This window comes from Falco cherrug, chromosome 7 (genome assembly GCF_023634085.1).
Source record: "Falco cherrug isolate bFalChe1 chromosome 7, bFalChe1.pri, whole genome shotgun sequence".
In the NCBI taxonomy this organism is placed as follows: domain Eukaryota; kingdom Metazoa; phylum Chordata; class Aves; order Falconiformes; family Falconidae; genus Falco; species Falco cherrug.
Window position 1 is genome coordinate 21,437,452 of NC_073703.1, and position 21,373 is coordinate 21,458,824.

The 21,373-nt window shown below is 38.7% G+C and overlaps 1 protein-coding gene and 1 long non-coding RNA gene across 5 annotated transcripts in view; one reads left to right on the forward strand and one right to left on the reverse strand.

Annotated features, from left to right (window-relative positions):
- LOC129736585 (uncharacterized) overlaps positions 1 to 21,373 on the forward strand; it is a 29,000-nt gene that overhangs the window by 250 nt on the left and 7,377 nt on the right. Inside the window, exon 2 of the long non-coding RNA XR_008733391.1 lies at positions 815 to 903. This is a non-coding gene — a long non-coding RNA (uncharacterized LOC129736585). The remainder of the gene's footprint in view (positions 1 to 814; positions 904 to 21,373) is intronic.
- RORA (RAR related orphan receptor A) overlaps positions 2,269 to 21,373 on the reverse strand; it is a 384,590-nt gene continuing 365,485 nt past the window's right edge. For all 4 annotated transcript variants that reach the window (XM_055717422.1, XM_055717425.1, XM_055717423.1 and 1 more), the window contains 6 exons: positions 19,158 to 19,279; positions 17,775 to 17,907; positions 16,985 to 17,092; positions 15,463 to 15,573; positions 13,981 to 14,093; positions 2,269 to 12,647 (listed from right to left, as the gene is read on the reverse strand). In XM_055717422.1, coding sequence (XP_055573397.1) covers positions 12,483 to 12,647; positions 13,981 to 14,093; positions 15,463 to 15,573; positions 16,985 to 17,092; positions 17,775 to 17,907; positions 19,158 to 19,279 — 752 coding nt within the window. In that variant the 3' untranslated portion in view covers positions 2,269 to 12,482. The remainder of the gene's footprint in view (positions 12,648 to 13,980; positions 14,094 to 15,462; positions 15,574 to 16,984; positions 17,093 to 17,774; positions 17,908 to 19,157; positions 19,280 to 21,373) is intronic.

Sequence of the window (21,373 nt, forward strand, 5' to 3'; positions counted from 1 at the left end):
GCCCGGTGGGCGGGATCAAGTGTAAGCCAGCCAATGGCAGCGTGGGGTTGAGCAGCGGCTAGAGGGCTGCGGCGGCCATCTTGTGGCAGGCGGCACCGCTGCGGGGCGGGGTGAGGGTGCGGCCCGCCGCGCCTCGCCTCACCGGGAGATGGCGCGTGCCTCTGGCCTCCCCGCGCCGCGGGCTCTGCTCCGCCTCCACGTTCGTCGCTGAGGTTCATCCCTGATCAGGTGCGGTGCCTCGAGTGGCAGTGGCCGCCCGGGGTGCGCAGGGGTGGCAGGCCCGGGCGGGGCAGGGCTCCAGCGGGCGGCTCCTCCCTGAGAGGGCCGGGGCTGTGGTGAGGGGCTGAGGTGCCCCGTGAAAGTTGCTGCATTTATGACCTTTCCTCCTCTCCCAGGCTTCCCATTTCCCTGGCTCACTTCCCACTTGTTAACATGCGGACAGAGCCACAAAACCTTTCTTTCTGGTGATCAGGCTTCCCAGTGTGGTAAAATGTGGAATTAAATAGTCAGTACCTGTAGGTCTAGGTGAGGGAAACTCATTTGCTTGTGGTGTTACAGGGAAAGGTGATCCCCTTCACAGTGCTACAGATAAGAGAAATGAAGAGGGAAGTGAGGATTGTGGCACGAAGCAAAATACCCACCTAGTCCTGTAACTAAAACTCTGGTCACTATATACAAATACATAAAAATACTGAGATAATTCAGAACGATGTCTAAACCCACCAACAAAGGAGTGTCTTTAGCTTGCTGGCAGATCAGTTTTAAGGACATTATTTGATTTTAATTCTGCCCTTTTTTGGCTTGTGTATCTCAGAGAAATGGAAAGCTTTCTGTCTCCCTACTGGATCCACCCAGAGCCCAGTCCTGGAGGTAGCTTTGCAAGGAGTAATCTTTAAAACCCAGGTATGACAACAGTTACATAGCTGAATGTTTAGTAGAACTATCTGAGATTGTAAATGTGGCGGGTTAAATCCTACTTCAGTCTGCATCTCTTGTAAAATCTGCAGTGCCCATTTTTGGGTTTTGTTTTAAACCATGCTACTTCCTATGCTCCTATGTGATCTTTTTACTTCTGTGGCACAAAGATGAACATCAGGAAGCTTTTTCACTGTGAGGGTCACTGTGCGCTGGCACAGGTCACCCAGGGAGGTTGTGTTGTCTTCATCCTTGGAGATACTCAAAAGCTGATTGAACAGGCTCTAGGTGGCCCTACTTGTGAGCTCTGGAGGTCCCTGTGAAACGAAACCGTTCTGTGAATTGGTCAGGGGTCAAAACCACTGCCTCCTAACCTACAGTTTAGCTTTCCTTATGGGTGGGCATGGCAGTCCTCTGTTCGCCTCTTGCTTCAGAAAAATTCCTGCGTTTTACGTTGAACTTACGTAGTTGTTTATATAGTTGCTGTCTAACTTGTCACCTTGGTGGTTAGGAACTCTCCTGTGAGTGGAAAGATGGGGCAGGAATCATGTCCTGAAGATGAGAAACTTAAATCTGGATTTTCAGTGTCTCAAAGACTGGTTTAATCATGGAGCTGCTGTAGAACAAATGGCACTACTCAGTGCTACAGTTCTAAAGCAAGTGATCACTTGCACTACTATTTTTTGTAGACATGATCTGTAGGTGGAGGCTGCTTCCAGATACAGTGCTTCAAAGATGAATGCTAATACCTATTTCTGGATTATGGTCAGACATATAAATACTGAGCTGTTAAAGCTCTGTCAAGATAGGAATTTCTGGGTAGGTGCAGAAGTAGAATTTTATGTGCCTGCAATCTAAAGACCAAGCATGCTGCTGACACTCAGGTGCTCCCAAAGTTAGCACAGCAGGGTGGAGTTACAACTTTGAATTTTGATGCCTAAATTGTGTTAAAATGTCAGTTTTGATACCCAAACACTCATTTAGATCTAGCCCAAAGTGGTATTTCCAAAGCCACTGGGAAGGCCTTAAGCCAGGTTTCCTGTATCTCTCACTTGATCCAGTGAACTGTGATTTCAAGCAAGACCTTCAAGGAAAGGGAAGCTAGATTAATGCATATTCATTCTGAGGAGGTTTAAAGTTGGCCACAAAGGGGAGCTTAAAAGGTGCTCAGAGTTGTCTTGTTTCCCTACTCCCAAACATTACATGATGTATGTGCTAAACAGCTCTGACAAATGTGCTTGAAAGCACAGCCTAATTTTCCAATTGGGCAACAGTGCATTCTTAAGGAGCAAACCTAACAGAGCACAATACAGAAAAACAAATTAGATGCTACTGACAAAAAATTAAGACAGATTTTTCCATTAGAAGCTGAAGTTTTATTACAGGATAACAGTACATAAAGCACATCTAAAATCGATGTGTTCAATGCACTTAATAAAGGTAATGTAATATTAAAGGTACAGTTTCTAAGTACAATATAACAACATTCATATTAGAATGAAAATTGGAGTATTTAAAAGACAACATTAAATCTCTTATTTTTACAGTCATATTTACAAAATGAATCAAAATACTTTTTTTCGGGACTGAGTAAAATAACAAACTTGAATATAAGCAGGCTATCGTAAGAGTGAGTTGGAAAGGTCCATGAAAGTGAAAAGTGATTGGGTAAAGATCATTAGCAAAGGTTTAGTACAATACTACTTTAGTATTCCTCTTGATGGCTTACGTTTTATTGTGGCTAGAAAAGGAATTTATACATACTGTACACATAACAGACAGCATATATTTACATGTACAGTATAATTGCATTTAAACTTGTGTGTATTTACAGAAATTTGAGCGTATCACTCAACGAGGTTTTTTGAAGTCTTATGTGCTTAATCTTCAAACTGATGTTTATTTGTAATCAGCATTTATTCTGGTCTTGTTACGTTGAACATTTAGTAAACAGGGAGAATATACGTTAACCAAATGATTTTGCATAAATATATCAAACTATTAAAACAACAGGGAGAACGTGTTCCTGGTATTATGTTGGTACATACAAATTTAAGAGCGAGTCCTTTTCTCTTTGAAAATATCAAAAGGTGACTTAAATCAACAAGGGAAAATAAAATTGTCATGGCTTATATTTAAATAAGATTGTAGCTTCAAGAGGTTTTTATAATTGTCCTGATAGTGTTTGCAGTTAAAACATTCCACTTATGAAAATATACCCACGGTGCAGTAAAGTTTGTATTTATTTTTAGGACAACAGTATGTTTGCTGTTTAAAAAAAATTATTTATATATATATATTCCTTGGATTGAGGGTATAAAAGCAGTGCATGGAAGCCAAGAACCATGGCTTTAAAATTCACTACCTTCTATTATCAAAAAGTGCAGTAAACAGAAACATTGTATTTAATAAATTGCTCAAAAATCTTTGCTAAAGATCTTATAAATTCAGTAATATTACAGAAAAATTCTAATAAATATTTAAAAGGTTAATTACCTCCTTAGTTAGATATTTGATATCCATCAGTTTTTAAGAATTAACATGAAAACAATTATCTAGAATGAAGGAACAGGGGATAGGAAAACTTTCAAGGGTACATGACTACGTAAATTAAGGTATACATGAAAAATAAAAACAAAACCCCCAGACCTGACAAAACATTGCAAATTCCACTTCTTAATTAACTTTAGTCGCTAATGGCTGTCCTTGGATATGTATGCATGATTTATAAAGCATATCCAAGGGCTGAATTTAGCCATCAATCAATCATGGAAAATTTACAGAAAATTCGTATTTACAGTAACTGGAGTTAAGTGTGTAGGCGTGGCCTAGTAACATCCGCAGTTTGAGTGTGTACAGATCCTATTTAAAGTGAAGAGGGAGGAAGGCACCCAGCAGAATAACATCTATAAATATCAGATGCAATGACAGGATAGAACTCTCCCAACAAGCCAAATAGCTACCTCCCTTTCAGACAGACAGCATATTGTAATTACTTTATACTGGCAGATTAGATGTTTTTCTTTTTTCTGATACAATACAGGCAGACTGTTTTAGTAACCAAAAGGATAACAAGCTGGACAGAACATTTTTAATAACGTTAATAATTAATAATGTTAATAATGTAGAAAAAAATTCTACATTTGATATCAAGTATCTGTACCGGTGAAGTAATTTTCTCCTTATTAAATATACTATAGAATAATTTATATAATGACACTATGCATTTAAAGAGAAAACCATGTCCCAAATCTTGTACTCTGATACAGGTACTTGTTGGGCATATGTTGGTGTATATATATATATACACAAATATATATATATTTATATATAGTTATACTCAGTGAAATTAACAAGACCCAAAGGTGGTATTGTCTAGGAATAAAAGGGGTTTGTTTGCTTTTGTTCACAAAAGTAACTTATCTAGCACCACACATCAGAAAAACACAAAAATAGCACACTCTAGTTCTAAACAGCTATGTCTAAAATAGATTATATAGTAAAACAGATATTATACAGCATAATGTGGTATTTGATAAACAGATAAATATTTGCACTGTGTAGGCTGTTTATAGTATAAGTTTATCTATACAGAATGAAAGCAAAAAGTTAACTGTATAGAGGTGAGCAGAACAACATTAAATATTATGACTCCAAAGCAGAGACAAAGTTAGAGTTGAAAGAATAGAGCAAGATAAAATGTTTACAGGCCATTACAAGTCCTTAAATTAGTAGTAAAATAAGGAATCAGTTGCTCAAGTTTAAGAAAGCGGTAAACAAGAGATTGCATTTACATGCAGATGTCTAAAACTTGTATTTCTTTTAAATCTATGCACAAAAAGTCATTTGTTTTTATTGCTTGACATTCAGTTATGGCTAGAGTATTTTTAACCTTTTTTTTTGTACTTTGGAAACAAGAATATTGTTAAAGGTGCCATAAAAATGGACAACATTGAAAACAGTTTGCAAATAAACCACCTAACACTGCAGTTCTTTATACATTTTAAAAAGCCTTGTCTGGGGTTTGTCGTATGTTAAATATATTTAATCTGGGAAAATACATTGTAGCTTGAAGCCTCCCATTGGCCCAAACATCCAATACAAAAACACATCTCCAGAAAAGGAGCAGGCAGACAGTACAGTTACATATATAGAAGCAGCCAGTTAATGTCCTAATAGTTCAATTATTCACCACTGTTCTGTAACTTGTTTCTAAATCAATGTAGAAATGAGGAACTTTTGGATTTAGAAAGGTGTACAGTACGTATGCCTTTTTGTGAAATAAAATTCACTGTATTGCTTATGAATTCTCTGCATTAGATATAGATAGCGTTACAGATTGCAAGTTCCTGTAAAGTTTGTGCATCTACATTAAGACTTTGTGGGGTAATTTAGGGTAGTGTTTCTCAAACTGAAAGTCACAAACATTTGAAAGATGCCAAAGTGTTTAGATTCCTATCAAAATGCTGTACCAAGCAAATGTAGCTTGGTTCTCTAGTACAGAGCGAGTGCTTGTGCAGGCTGTAGACGAGCACACCGGCCAGGAAACTCGTCCCACTTAGTGGTTGCAGCTCAGCCCCCACAGTGTGGAGGAGCTGGAAGAGCTGGCTGTTGGCTGCAAGCATTTGCGCTCGCCATGGAGTTCCCAAGTACCAGCAGCAGCCCAGTTCCTTCAGTTACCGAATGCCGCCAGTAATTACAGCTGGTTTGCACTCCCTGCCCCAGAAAAAGTAAGGTCATTCCAACACATGGAGCCCTACAAAGAAATATAGCCAAGAGAGATTGTGCTTTCAGAAACCTTGAGAAACACTGACTTACAGGAAAACAAGTATACAAAGGACATATGAACACCAAAAACATGCAGATGTTAAGAAAAAGGTGTGATGTCACACAAGCTGAACAACTTGATTGTGAAGTTCAGCTTGAAGAAATGATGAGATTATGAGGGAAGACGTACAAGTGAATATTGTGGCAGAAGAAATGAACCTGTGAGCATTGATCTGAAGCCTTTATCATGTTTTGCTTCTTATTTGGATAGCCTACTTATTGCTATAAAGTTATTGCTATATTCTACCAATGATAAAGGCAAAAAAAAAATATAAAAAAGCAACATTACATATGGAAAAGGTAGAATACAGCTTTATTTTGATGTTCAAATTCTATTTAGTACCTGAATAAAGTTCCAAAGATAGACTGTATATTGTCCTAAACATTACATATTTTCCCCTCAAGTCCAGTGACTTAGCATTATTTAGTGAGCTATTATCACAGTACTAGGATTAAAGCACATACTGCAATGATTTTTTAAATAAATACTCATTTAAATTTTAAAACTTTTCTTTTTGTTGTTTTATTTGGTATCTGTATGCATTTGCCCTCATTTCCACCAAATGATTTACTGGAAGGAATATTTAAGCATAAAGAAAATAGGACACTAATATTCAAATATATTCATGGATGAAACTTTTAAAGTAATAAATATTAGCATTAGTAATTAAAAAATAATTCTAATAGTTATATTTCTCCAGCTAAGGAAAATAAAGGTGTTCTGTGCAATCTGAAACAGCTAGCACATATAGAATTTCACATACTGAATACTCAAAGAGAAAATTCTTATTATTTTTGGATATTGGATAGTAAATGCTGTTTCTGACTTTTATATTAAGAAGTTTATCTACATTAGGGAGTTTAGGAATGTGTAGAGAAAAAGAATACACGTCGTTTACACAGCTTACACTGTGCAACCTCTTTTGTTCATCAAGTACAGACTGGGGAACGTATGCCAATCCAAAAAAAGATACTGTAATATTTGGATCACCACACTACATAGTTGAAACATCTTACAGATTGTACATATTAACAGTATGTTTAATTGTTAGGCAAGTGTGTAAAGAATATGTTCTATTGTGAATCAGCAATAGGAATTTTCTTCTACTGAAGATGCCAGAACATCAACTGATCAAGAGGTCGTACTTGCTAAGCAGTTGCCTGCCTTGGAAGGCCATTCCAAGCTAAACTGGACTGTCAGCTTGTAAAACTGTAAGAAAGCTTTCCCTATTTATTAAGCAACCTGAAGTAAACAACTGGAAGCCATGTACCCAGTGAAAAACCCCTCAATAACTTAAAATATTGGAGAATTGATGCTTTTTGCAAGCAGACATGTTTGGTGGAGAAATTCACTCTTTTCCCAGTCTACCCAAAGTCTCGAAATCTTGCTCATTTTGTTTGTACTTTTCTACCTGCTTTTTCAGGTAAAATATTGGATCAGGCTTCTAGAATTCTACAGTTTGGCACTTGGACACTTTCTAGACATTGCTGTGTTTTGGTGCTATTGTCATCACTTGGAATTGCTGTATTTGATGTACTAGATGTGACAATGTCTTCAACCTCAGTGTTTCTTTCCAGTCAGGTTTTTTTGCTTTACCATGAAGCAAACGCAACAATGACAGACAATGTCTGAAACGTTGTTCTTGTATTCCTGCGGATCTATGTTCTTTTCTATGTGACTTCATTGCCAAAACCTAATCATTACCTTTCCATGCTTACTGTACTACCATAACCTGATTTGTTCCCTTTGACAATAATTTAAATACTGTAAACCCATTTTCTATTGCAAAACACTGAAATTCAGCTGGAAAAATAGTCCTATCATTATAAAAGTGTCCAGAGGGTATTGAAAGTACTTTAAATAATTTATTTAATGAGTCAGCATGAATTTATTTTCTAAAACACAATTGCAAAACCTTTGCACTGTTCGGAGTACTTTTGTTTTGAACAAAATAAAGACCAAAGAGCAGCTATACTGCAAAAACTGAGTACAAGAATGAGGCACACCTAGAGCACTTAGGTAAAAATAATATCCAGTTCTCTTGTGCCTTGGGGGGAGGGGGAAGGGAAGAAATACTAGCATATTTTTTTAAAAGTAATTTGTTCCACCAGTAGTACTGGCCACCCTGTTGAGTTTTAGAAGATCCCTGAGCACATTAGTTTCTGACTCTTAACCCCAGCTCCAAAATGATAGGGCTTCTGTTGTTGGCAACGAGATGGATTGTCATTCACAGTTAAGTCAATCATAAGGTGCTTATCTATTTACCCTTTTTTTCACCAATCAGCACAATGAACTGTCAGAAAATAACTTTTATTTTTTGTTTTTAAATAATAAAAGGGCACAAAATTTAAACAATCAATGTTTTGTGACAGTGGTTTAGGATTATTATCTGGCTGCCCCTCAACAACAGACAAGTGATTCAATCGACATTCCTTAGCAAAAAAAAAAAAAAAAAAAAGAGAAAAAAAAAAAGAAAAAGAAAGAAAAAAAGAAAAATCCTGTACAAATATGTATTTTTCCCTGAGGGATCAAGGTTACACCCGCAAGTGCTCTATGTACATATTGCACTGTAGAGGAATGAAGAACATGTGCAAAAAAAGCAACAATGATTGAAGCTTACTAATCAAACCTTTTAATCATGACTGCTATGTCATCTTGCATTTTGGAATGTCGGAACACAGCTATTCCTTTAATCTAAAAATGTAAAAAAAAAAAAAAAAAAAAGGAAAGAAAAAGGAAAACACACCTCTACTATGGCACATTCAATGAAATAAAAAGTTTTCCAAAGACAAATAGACAAATTCCATCAAGAAAATAATACAAAGTTCGTTCGTTTGTTTTTTTTTTGTTTTTTAGAAAAATTACATTACTTTCTTTCATTGTTTCACATTACAAAATCTTTTTTTTTTTAATGTTTACACAAATCACATTTTATTGCAGGAATATTTCAAGTGCCATCAAACATTTATAGAAGGGTTAAAAAAATAGAAGTCTCTCTAAAGTGGTCCAGACAAGGCTTTGTATAGAATAAATTCTTTTTTCCACCTTCTATTTTTGACTTAAGTATTTTGAATACATTTTCTTTATTCCATTGACACTTAACAGCCTAGAAGCAGCCACTCACACGTACCCACGCATATATTCATGTGCGCACACAAATGTACTCTCTCTCACACACACACAGGTGCACATACACGCACAGATATCTTGGTATCCATACTAAGATAGGTAAGCTTTAATAAAGAACAACCAAACTTAAAACCAGCCTCCCTTTCCACCTAATCCCATAGTTTTGCTGGCTATGTCGAAGTATATTAGGGTGTTCAAAGGACAGCATAGTATAGTATCTTTTTCATAGAAAGCCTGAAAACATCTTTGTGGATAGATAGAACACCCAGTGACAATCTCTTTGCAGACTTTAAGGAACAGATCATTTGAAATGGATATATTACCACCTATCCTCATGTTTTTGTTTGTAGTGAACAGGGCAGATTATGAAAATACTTATGTGAATATCCATTGACCCCCACCCAGTATGTTTTTTAACTGAATATTCAGTTGATCATCTGATACCAGGCCATAGTCCCAGAGGTTCTGCAGAGTGCATTTCCTCTGCTGCGCTGGGTTCTTACATGCGTATGGCCGTTGCCCTCAGCCGCCACTGACATTATTCTGTGTCTCCTTTCATAAAAGCCTCCTTGGCAACAGAAGTCTTATCAGCACATCTGCCATGCTGTACCCCTTTTTTCCCCTCTCCATGAAGAGCAACACAAAAACAATACTCTACTGCCAAGCAGCTGTTAACTGTAATCAGGAAAGCTGAGTTACCTGGGGTATGTACGCAGAGCCTGATTTAACAAGGTGTGAGTACACAGGACAAAAAAGATAGCACTTTCTGGCCTGGATGTTCACGTCACAAGCTGTCTTCAGATGCAAAGGGCTTTCAGCTAAGGCTCTATAGGGAACCTTTTTATTGTTCTGTATTTTATTAGTAAATGCTCCAAAGTCCGTGTTGTCAATGACTTATGGGTGTAAATATGCTGAACTAGATACCAAACAAAACCATCAGCACCTAGATGCCTGGTAAAGTACTAATATTCATCAGGAAAAGGTAAGAAAAGGATGTGACTGAAAATTAATCCCCAAATATTTTGCTTGGTAGTCTGCTTATTGTCAGAAGTAGGAGTTGTACCTCACTCTCTAAAAAAGTACAGGTCTTACTTCATTATTCATTAGTTGACACTGAAATTAAGTTTAGTTGGTCTTTACAGGACTAGCACCTAAGGCTGGTCACATTCGGAAAACATTTGTTAGTTAAAAGGGTTGCTTTAAAAATAGAAACACACGTTAGAATGAAAGTACCATATCATGCCAGTTACTCCAATAAAGTAAACAATGGTTCTAGGAAGAGTGTTTCAGTAGGACTAAAGAGAGCATGTGCTGGGCTGCGAGCCACCACTTCGGGAGCAGGCAGGATGGAGCAGTAAAAAGATGGCTCTGTGGGCTTTTTCCAAAAGCCCCCTCATGCCTCCATCCCAGTGCTCACAGAGGTGCAGGTGCTCTCCTCCCGTACTCCAGGGGCTTACTGCTTTGAAGGTGAAACATATGATGCTCATCTACCCCTCCTTTCAAACCACAGAGATCAGTGATAGCTGTAACTTCCCTGATGGGGAAGACTACAGAATTTTTAATAGGTGTCATAGCTAAATGTCTCAATTTGACCTCAGAGGAAACATACTTAAATCACAGAATAAACCTCTGTTTTGCTTATAATAACCCACTGACCTAATTTTCCTTTTTAAAATAGTTAGGCTTTGGTGTGCTTCTCTTCAATTCTGTTACTTCTCAGCGACTCTAATATATGTAAGAGACTGTTTATCCTTGGAAATTAAAGCAGTGGAGCACATTCCATCTCATTCCTTTTTCTTTTTTAAAGTTTCTGGCTTTTTCTTATGTACTTCATCAGAAACTTCATTTGTGTAGGCTTACATAGCATTCGGTTATACATGTTCATCTCATTCAGACCAATTATGCACCTCTGGCTCAGCCAGCCAGAGTTTATTTTGTGATATTGTTTATCGTGAATCTGCTTCCTTCAGAACTAGGTTTACTTGCTAAATGTGCTCTGAGACAGTGTTCTTCCTAAAGGGAATGGTAATTAATAATAACAAAGACTGTGAGATTCAGCTTATTGGTTAGTTATGCAAAATGGGAATCACAATTTCAGAATTACAGAATGCAGATTTATCGTATTAATGATTTCCAGGCATTATACAGAGTACAGAAGAATGCTTTCTAGCAACAGCGTGTCTTTAGTTCGTTACTCTGTCCTCATCAACTTTAAAGTGCATCTTTTTAAATAAGGAGAGCAATGGACTTCTCTGTTCAGCTACCTGAAATTGAACTGCCGGATGCTGGAAGAACATGGGTCGGTGTCTCATAGGCTAGAGTTTGGAATTTGAAGGCATTGTTTACGATATGGAGTACAAAAGTATGTAATATTATGTATAAAAATTACTTTTCAACATACATGTCATACACACATACTTTTACTGCAGATATAGACTTGAGTAAATATCTTCAAACCTGGATTTACAGTGGGCAGAAAGACATGTTATTTAATAGCCTGATTTTCAAGGACGCTGTGTTACTCATTTGTAAACGATCTGTAATTGCTTAGTTTAACTTTGACCACGGAAACTCAGCACCTTTGAAAATGAGGCTTTTGACTTGTGCACCTAAATTTGAATTTAGGCATGTAATTTTAAACATCCAGGTTTGAAAGATTTGAAAATAAAAAGTACCCTTGCATTTAACAGCTGAAAAGCTGATTTTAATTTAGAAAATTGTCATAATTTTCAACTCTTTAAAAAAAAACAAACCACTGTAACCATTTCAGGATATGACCAGCCTCTCTTTAAAAGTAACATGGAAAACAGCAGCATAAATACCTCCCAATGTACCAGTACCTGCCAAACCTTTTTCAGTTAAACTTGAATTTCTGGTGCACATGCAACACAACAATGAACACGCTAGCATTTAATTTAAAGAAAAAGGTGCAAAATGAAAGTGCCTTATCAATTCAACAAGAAAAGCTATACCAGTAACTACATTTTATATTAATTAAAACAATATATAAACAATATCTCTTTTGCTATATATAGTCTTCATGCCCATTTACCCTGTAATATATTATAATGCTATTGTTGCTATTGCTATGGACCCTTTTCATGCCGTTCTGTCTACTGGCAAACAGTGGTAGGTGAAAAAAATCGTCCTTCATGAAACAATGAGCAAGTTGTGCAAACTGATGCTGAAATCTCTGCAATGCACACCAGTCGCTGATTACTAGGTGGACTCTCTGTTCTGATCAACAAATTGATTGTTCTGTCAAAAGTCTGGGCAGTGAACTACAAGAGAAGACAACCTTCTGACATTAGTACCCTCAGTCTGTGTAAACAGAGGTCAAGGATTGAGAAGTTGAGACAGAAAAAGGGTCCATATTTGTAGGCATAATGGAAATCATATGCATGAGAAAAACAAGTTCAACTTTGTTTCATTGTTTCCCATCCTTCGCCTGACCCCGACCACCAAGAGATGTGCAGTGTGTTGGCTCCCTAGGTCTGTGCAGGGCCATATAAAGTGTCTTGGTTTTCTTTCTTTTTTTTTTTTTTTTTTTTCCTTTCTTTTGTTTTAATGTTTGTACTTCGGACATTCTAGAAGTGCTTAGGTGATACGTTTACCCATCAATTTGCATCGCTGGCTCAAATTCTGAAGTGAACAACTCCTTGTAAAGTGGAGGAAAATGAAGTCGTACAATGTCTGGGTATATTGCTTTAAATGCCATAAGCTTTTCTGTATGTCGTCCACACAGTGCTCTTAAAGTAGACACTTTGCATATTAACTGTAAAAAAAACGAACAGAAGTCATACGGTCATATATGGAACAAAGCTTCCCGATCTTGCTCTTGCGATTAAAGCTCTCCCAAACACTTAAGAGTTCATTTCAACTGTGTACCTTAACAATGACATTTCAGATGTGCAGTCATGGATGTTTGTTATGTTAGATTTTTTAAAAGAAAGAAAAAAAAAAGACAAAGCCACTAAAAAGCTACTCAAGTTGTGAAATAAATCTTTTAAGTTCCTAGGAAAATGTATCATTAGGTTGCCTCACTTGCCTACCAAGCACTGGACTGATACAGAAATATTTCCTGGCTGGGTGTTCGTTCATGCAGTTTAGTCATTCTCTTGGAAGAAGGCAGTCCTGACTGCTTTTAAACCCACTGTCACTATTATGGAGGGAACTGGCAATGCAATAGATTAGGCTTTTCTAGTTTATGCCAAATAAGGTGAAAAGGAACAGACCAGAAAAATCTGTACTTCAGGTGTATCACTACAGTACTCCCTGAATTTACTGAGTGAATTATTTGTATCAAAGCACATACAAGAAACTTTCTTCCAGTAAAGGTATCCAAAGTATACACTGGGAAAAGAATTACATGAGCTAGGATTTGAAACAAGGACAATCTGCAAAGCCTGGGCTGGACCATCCTGCTTCTGTTGCAAGCAATGGTGTGAAACGAAGCATAAGCTTTCCGGCTGTGTAGAGTTCTAAAACGAGCTACCTCTGTAAGGAAGTGCCTATCCTTCCCCAGTTCTTCAGGTTTATTTTTTTTTTTTTAACATCACACCACTTTTCCATTTTTGAAAAATTACACAAAGATACTTCAGATTAGCGTAATAGTATGTAGGATCTTTTTTCTTTTCCCTAGGCACCAGTATTTGGAAGAACTGCTGAGAAAAAGGCTGGGTGGGGAACTTCTCATGGAAGACTGAAAAACAAAGTTAGTTTGGGTGTTGCATGTTGTAACAACTTAATTGTCAGGCAGGCAGAGATTTCACAAGGATTAAGGCATCCAGGTTGTAGAACTGAAACAGTATTCCATGTGGCAGAAATATTGTGTACGCGAAACAGGATAAAAACTTCCCATTGGTTTTTATGAAGTTCAACATTGTAACACTTCTTTTCAGACCATTATCAACCTTGCTCCCTAGCACAGTGTCATTTTGCCTCTCCTAGTTTTTAGTAAATAGTTTCAGCTAAGCGCCTTGATTTTGAACAAAGAATTCTGGATTTAACAAACTAACTGCAGAAAAGCTTTTACACCACAATTAGGATACCATTCATGAGAAAGCACGCTTTCAGAGTCATATGACATGTCACAGCATGATTCTTACCTTTGTTAGAATTCCATCTTCTCGGTGGTTCTTCTGTAGGACATGCTGAAGTGCTAGCTGGATCTTCTGTTGGAGTTTTTCAATTTTTACTTTCTCCTGAAGCCATGAGCGATCTAAATATAAATGGAGTTAACACCTCTAGTACTGCTCACGTCAATCACAGTGCACCAGGAAGTACTAAGCCTCCTACAGATTCATCTTTCTTGTTTGCAACCTTCCTTCCACTTTTATACTATCATATAGAAAATGAGTTTCAAAATGAATAGGGTTTGGAGGGTATTTATTATGTGCATTTAAAATTACTTCTATAAAGCCTTTAATTAGAAGAATGCAGCATATCTGTGTAAGATTTATTAATCATTTGCTAACAAAGTTTGTAAAATGCAGGGTATTTACAAAATGAAGCTAGCAGCTTTTTAGTGGGAAATGAATAGATCGCATAATGAACAACCAGTGGGAGTGGATCTTCTTGCTAAGCTCTACAGTGACATACAGAAAAATCAGAGCCAAATATTCAGCTAAAAAAACCCAAACAAACCACATAAACTTCCTAGCAGAAAAGCTGTATCAGCTGCTACATCCTCTGTGGCAGAACTGTGGGATTCTGCAGCTTACATTCTAAGACACAGGGCTAACACACTTCCAGTCTGGCAAACAACATGAGAACGTATTTATGATAGTCTCAATAAACCCACTGCTGCTAACAGACTCTTCCACCACCACTCCTGAGTACGCTGTGCTGCAGTCTGAAAACAGCGTTCATTTCCTTGGGGGTTCTGCCAGACACAAACTGATGTTATGCCAGACACAAACGGAGGTTCTGCGCTGGCACCTTGTTTCACCCAACCCAATAAGCCTTCCCAGAACCTGGAGTACTGTGCGTATCTACTTGAAATTATTAAGTTATTTTAGTCACAAGTATGGTAGACACAAGCTGACTCCTGGGGTGACTTGTATATCCGGCACCATCATTTTCAGGGTACCCAGTTTCGTGATGGGTTTAGATACCTAAACTACCTCGGTACCTTTGTACCAGTACACACTAAAATGGTAACCCCACTTAACAGACCTGAGGGGACACTGGAAGTGTCCTGTCACGTGCTTGAGATAATTCTGCTACAGCTGCAAGCTCACGTACACTGAAAGTTGACTGTATCTATTCAGTGGCTACCTTCTGCCTGTCTCACCTAGATTGACCCAGTGGTCTCACTCACATGCATTTAAGGTTTTGCAAAGAAGCTGAGTCCTCAATGAGGTGAAAATTTGGAAAACTAGGGCTTAGTTATCACTTCCAATTTAACAAATTTATTCCTGAATTCATAGTTTTAATGTGTTTGCTGAAATAAAAATTTTGGTCAAGGAGACACTGAAAAAGATGATGACATTTCACACTGTCTGATAGTCTTAACATTATCATTAAAAAGACTTTAAAATAAAAACAACCTCTAACAAATAAACCTGGAGCAAACCTTTATCTCTTACCTGCTGACATTAAAACAAATGCAGAAAACAAAGCTATCTCATCTTCCGTCAGGTGCATAGAACATAAACTTTTTCCAAATTCAAACACAAAACTAATGAAGTCTTCACAACCTGCCAAAAAGAAGGTACAGCTCATACCACGTTGTTTAAAACTACTTCAGAGCTACAGAGTTGTTGATTTATTCTGACGGAGGTGAAAAATGGATGTAAAATACTTCATAGGTGAATGGTCATCTTAAGGACTGTGGAGTGATGGGAGTGAATCTCACTCACGCTTGAGCTTACTACCCCATTCCCACGAGTCCCCAGCTCCTGCACCCTGGCAGCCAGTACTTTGAAGGTTTTGCACACTGTATCTTTTCCACATTTGGTTCTTCTGGGGTAAAAACGGATAAAAGCCAAGCCATTTTCAAGCTCAGAATTGGTTTAGCTTTGTTTCTGTTCTAAATGGAACTTTCCCATGTCACTGTGGACTGGAGGTTTGAATTGTGTACTTGAAAAGTGCTGATCTTAAGACTACTGAGCACATGGAAGGTGGGGAAGAGAGGCATACAAGGTACATGCAAAAGCGAAGGGCGAAGCCAAGGTCTGAAAGCTTTTCATGCAGAAAAGGAACTCTTGTCTCCTTTCATCCATTCTCTTGCTCACACAGGTGTAAGTCAGGTTACTGCTGCTGTTACACATGCTGTTACGCAGTTCACGACAGTGGAGCCCTGCTTTGAAGGGGATTGCAACCTGATGGAAGAGGGCTCTCCTCTGCAGACCTCAGCCCCAACCCAGCCTAAATTTCTGGATGTAGTTGGTAACAGATGAAAGTTATGTTTCACTGAAACGCACATCTGATACTGCATTCTCTGAATTGTTTGCACGCTGACCTCGCACCTCGAAGTGATTTAGAAAGGCAGAGAATACTTCAGTAATTGACAGCATTCTCTGCTGCCGTATTTTCACTGCCCTCCGAAACAGCTTACATCCCAAATCTATACCGAGTGAAAATCATCCTTTTAAATCAGCAAAAATATACAGAAAAAAAATCGAAATGATAAACTGTGGTTTAATAAAAACATTGATTTGCAGTATTTTACCTGCAAGTAACTGGACTTTTTGTATTACAAAACACTATTAACATCTTCAAAGCAGTAGTGTCAGTATATCCAAAATTAGCTTATAATCCGCTGTCTTTTCCAACAGAATATATATGACTAGATATGAAATCTGGGCTTCTGTTCTCAACAAGTGTGTCCAAACCACTCTACCCTGATCTAAGTGTTGAATTTCAACACCAACAGTACTTTGCTGCATAAAGTTAAGCTGTTTTAACTCCTGAAATCAGCTTGACCTCAAACAGAGCCAGCATGACCGCTTACAAAATAAGCAGTTTGAGCTTTGGAACTCTTTTATTTGGATACTATAGCCTGAATTTTTCAAAGCAGATGTCCCCTCGCTTTTCCACCTTTTTTTTATTCTGTGGTTTGGTTGTTTGTTTTTTTTTTTTAAGATACAACACTTGACATTTCCTTACCTAAGGACTTGAAAACCTCTGGGCTAGCATACTTGCCATCAAAGTAGACTGTGTTGTTCTGGGAGTCAAAGGCACGGCACATTCTGATGAACACAACCTCTAAAGACCCTAAAACAGAAACAACGTATGATTGACTATTTAAGTAGAGACTTCAGTTGCAAAGAGCAAGTGAGGATTTAAAAATTTCCTACGCTCTGCATTCAGTATCAATTGCGTAGGGTAGTAGGTTTCTGCAGTGTAACAGGGCAGAGGTTGATTTGCTAGTAGTATTAAAAGAATTCCCATAAACCCCTTTAGAAGTTTTTGCTAAAGCAACTTAGTTAATGCTAATAAACTCTTAATATTTTTTATTAGAGTAATGAAGTCTCTGAGGTCAAAGCAGCTCATTTAGATTTACATTCACAAAGCTTTGACGACTTTGTCCAGTATTCGTAAACTGCATTACTTCTACAACATGTTGCAATGAACAATCTGGATTTTTACCTTGAAATGTGTTATTCACTACTAGCAAGCCAAAATAAAAAATTTGAATCCAACTTTTCCATCTTTACACATTCAATGCTCCCCTTCTTCATAATGAAAGTTTCCTATGTAGACTTGAACTCATTCTAGCCAGAGTAACTAAGAAAGTATATTACTTCAAACAGACACAATTTGCAAGGTTTTCCCCTTGCATTATTTTAAATGATCATTGTCCAACACACATATATGTGTATACAATCACTATATACAGGTAACACCTTCCTCAGTCAAAACTAATAGAAGCAGACCTTAAAACTGACCCACATACCTGCTTTTAAAAGCACAATTTGATCGTTTTGACACAGTTCCATAAAGCCATCAATGCGTTTGGCAAATTCCACTACATACTGTATAGCTTCTGTTATTTTGACTGCGCATAACTGCCACATTACCTCCCTTTGCTGTTTGAGAGAGAAGAAAAATTGAAAAATTACTAATCAAGGTTTGGAAAGCCCATTTTCATAACGTAAAACTGAGCTGAAAAAACAGGTGGAGTGAATTCCCTCCAGCACTCCTGGCTACACTCTGCTTGCAAGACAAGGGGAGTTAACCTCAAAGCCAAAGCCTGGTGTGGATGAGTGACAATGCAAACACGTAAGACTTCTTCAGGGATGTCAGAAGAGATCCAGGGTGGAGTATTTCTATTTCAGAAGTCAGAAATGTCAAAGTATAATGATTCTGGTCATTTCAGTGGGAATTTTATTTGCTGCATGAAAAGAAAATGCCAATTTACACTAGCAGTGCATAATCACATTTTTCCCATCAATAACTGTGTTTTGTACTGAATGTAAATTTCCTAACTAGTTTGTCTTCATAAGGATGCATATAAAGATATACATATATATGAAGATCACCTTGTTAACGACACAAAGAAGGCATGCAAGTAGTGATTTTTTCATATGTTGATAATATTTCGGAATGAAATTACCTAATGAGTGGAAAAAATTATATTCTGGAAGGTTAAATATTTTTTTGTTGAGATGGAATACATGTTCAAAGAACAGTGTGCTTCAACAGTGCTTCCCAAGACAGTTTTCTAAAAGTAGCCATTTAATAGTATTTTGCGGGTAGGAGGCATGCTGGAAATAGAAACATCGATTGAATCTTACAATTCCCACTGGTGGTACAGCAGCGCTGGGCTGCTGTTGTACAGGTAAAACTGAAACCTGCACAGCAATTGTAGAATGAATCGGGATTGCAACCAGGCGCTGAAGGCTGGCAGTCTAGCAGAGTTCTGTGTTTGTAAGCTCAAAGAAACCCACACTAAAATTACAAAATTTTGTAAAATTACAAAACTTAGTGGTATCAGCTTTTGTTGTTGCTGACCCAGGAGATTACAAATTAAGAAATGAAAATAAAATTCTGTTTAGGACTGAACAAATTTCTCTGGTTTCTTATCCATCTTTATCACAGAGAGGTAGATTTTAGGAATATGGCTTTGCCTTTTCCTGTACCTGTAGAAATCGCAGACGCAAAGGATACGCTAATCATCTCGCTGCTTTTGATTCTGGCATATTATTTTTTTTGAAAACACACAAAAATACACATTCCTGATAGTAAACAGAAGGCTGTGAACAAGTGAATTTTGCAGTGTGTTATGGGAACGCCATGCTTTAACCAAAGCATGCCCCAGCTTGGGGTGCTTTTGTACCTTGTTCTGGTAGTTCTCTATTTCCTCCTGCAGAAAGGTCTGCCATGTGATCTGCTGCAACTCCTCCCGCAGGTACTGGCAAGTTTCCATGTGCGACTTGGAAATGTTCTGTGCCAGGTGTTCTGCAAGGAAGAGCAGAGCGCGCCGCGCGTCAGGCGTGCGGGCCGCCCCCCGGGGGTGGGTGCGGGGGGCGCGGGGGGCCGCCCGCTGCCGCGCCTCCTGCCGGTGCCCCCGGCTGCCCGCCGGGCGCGGCCGGGGGGGCGGCGGAGCCCCCGCTAGAGGGCGCCCCGTGCCCGCTGCGGTGCGGCCAGGCGGGGCCGGCCGGGGCTGCGGCAGGAGAGCGGCTGCCGGGCCGGGCCGCAGCCGGGGGCCCGCAGGTGACACAGCCCGCGGGACAGCGGGCGGCTCGGCCGGCCCCGGCGCCACCCCGCACAGCCACCGCCCCCGGGCAGTGCGCGGGAGGGCGATGGCCCCTCCAGCCAGGGCCCCAGGGCCCCGCCGCCGTGTCACCCACGGGGCGCGCAGCCGGCCAACCCGCCCAGCTGCCCCAGCTCAGCTCCCGCTGCCCACGGCACACGCGTTCTAACAAACACCGGCAGTTCCCACCTGCCCGCTGCTCCGTCAGCAGGACACTGCCACGTGAGGCTGCCTGGGTGGGAAAATTTCTTTTCTACTCTCCGATCAGAAAGAAAAATACTAGATGACACTTACTAGAGAATCCTGATAATTAATGTAACACACTAAAAGTTTTTTTCTTCAGCTTTAGAGTACTCGCTTAGTTAACTGCACACTATTTAAAATTTCCTTAGAACATTTCAATTCCAAATAAACTGTTTTCTGCTGCTATACTTGGTTAAAAACCACCTGTAAGGCAGATTTTCATTGTATTAATAAACTAGATGCCAGAAACCTTTAGGGACACCTTCAAAAACATGAACAGCACACCGAGACACCCAAATCCCACTTCTGCTTTGTCTTTCTCTTTCCCCCTCGAGTCCTCACATGTGTCTGTTGTCCCATTTCAGCACTTTGGCTGTCATCATAGCTTTCATGTATTTCAGAGCAATTTTTTTTTATTTCTTACAAGTGTGTACTTAAAACATTTGCTCTCGCTAGTAGCACCTGACAGCATTATACCTGTGCCCTTGCAGGATACAGAAGGTGAAATATTACTGTGTTAGTCACAAACCTCGGCCTCAGCTCTGGACTGTATTTCAGCACACACCTAAATACTTTCATTGAACCAACCACACCTTTCTAAATTGAAACCTTAGTCTGGAAGACAAACATTCTTCAAAAGTTGTTTGGTAATGCCAATGCTGGGCACCCAAATCATGCTCTGTAGGGTTAAATGCAAGCACTATGTAAATAAAGGTAAGCAACGTGACAAACTTATTTTTGGCCAGTGTTCCAAACTCAACACCTGGCTTAGAAAGGAAAAGCCCCTTCTGTTTTCTGTGGGCTTATTGCAAGTCTTTTAATAACCCCTGTGAGAATATTAACAACCAGTTGATTGAGACAAAGCTCACAGCAGAGCCTTTATCCTAATTTTTTCTTCTCATTTTTACCTATCTGTAACTGAAGTTATTTGAACTCAAGCCAAATGCAATATTTTGGCTGTCACAATGAATTATATTGCAGAGTACTGCATTCTGCAACCTAAGGACATTAAAAAGTAAGTATCTTCATCCCTTCCTCTCTGCAAAATTTCCTAAAAGAACATAAACTGAACTAAAAAAAGCAAAATTCGTATCACATACTTGTCCCTAATTAAAAAACGTTAGCAAAAAGAGAAAAATTTAACTTGGGACACCTGACTTTTCAAACTATGTTTAGATTTTCATAATGGAGTAATTAGCAAAAATGTTGCCTAAGCAAGCAAAATCAGTTTTAAATGCCTGACTGTTTATGTAAGTAACAGAATCTTAAAGCTACTTCTAGTGTCCTGTTCCTGTTCGCTTATAAGCAGTTCACACAGCATGCTCTAACTCGGCTCTCAGATGCTGACAAGTCACAGTTGCGGAATTCAGCCCTAGTGTAATCATTTGGGGAAAAGTTTAAAGTAAAACATGCTAACTAATGTGGTCATTATAAGGCTCTTAGGGAAATTATCAAAACTTGCTACATTCAGAAATTTTCTTGAAGTATCTGGGGCCAGATTCTCTTCAACCAGTGGCAAAGAGAACCACCCTCAGATTAGACTGGTGCTTCAGTTT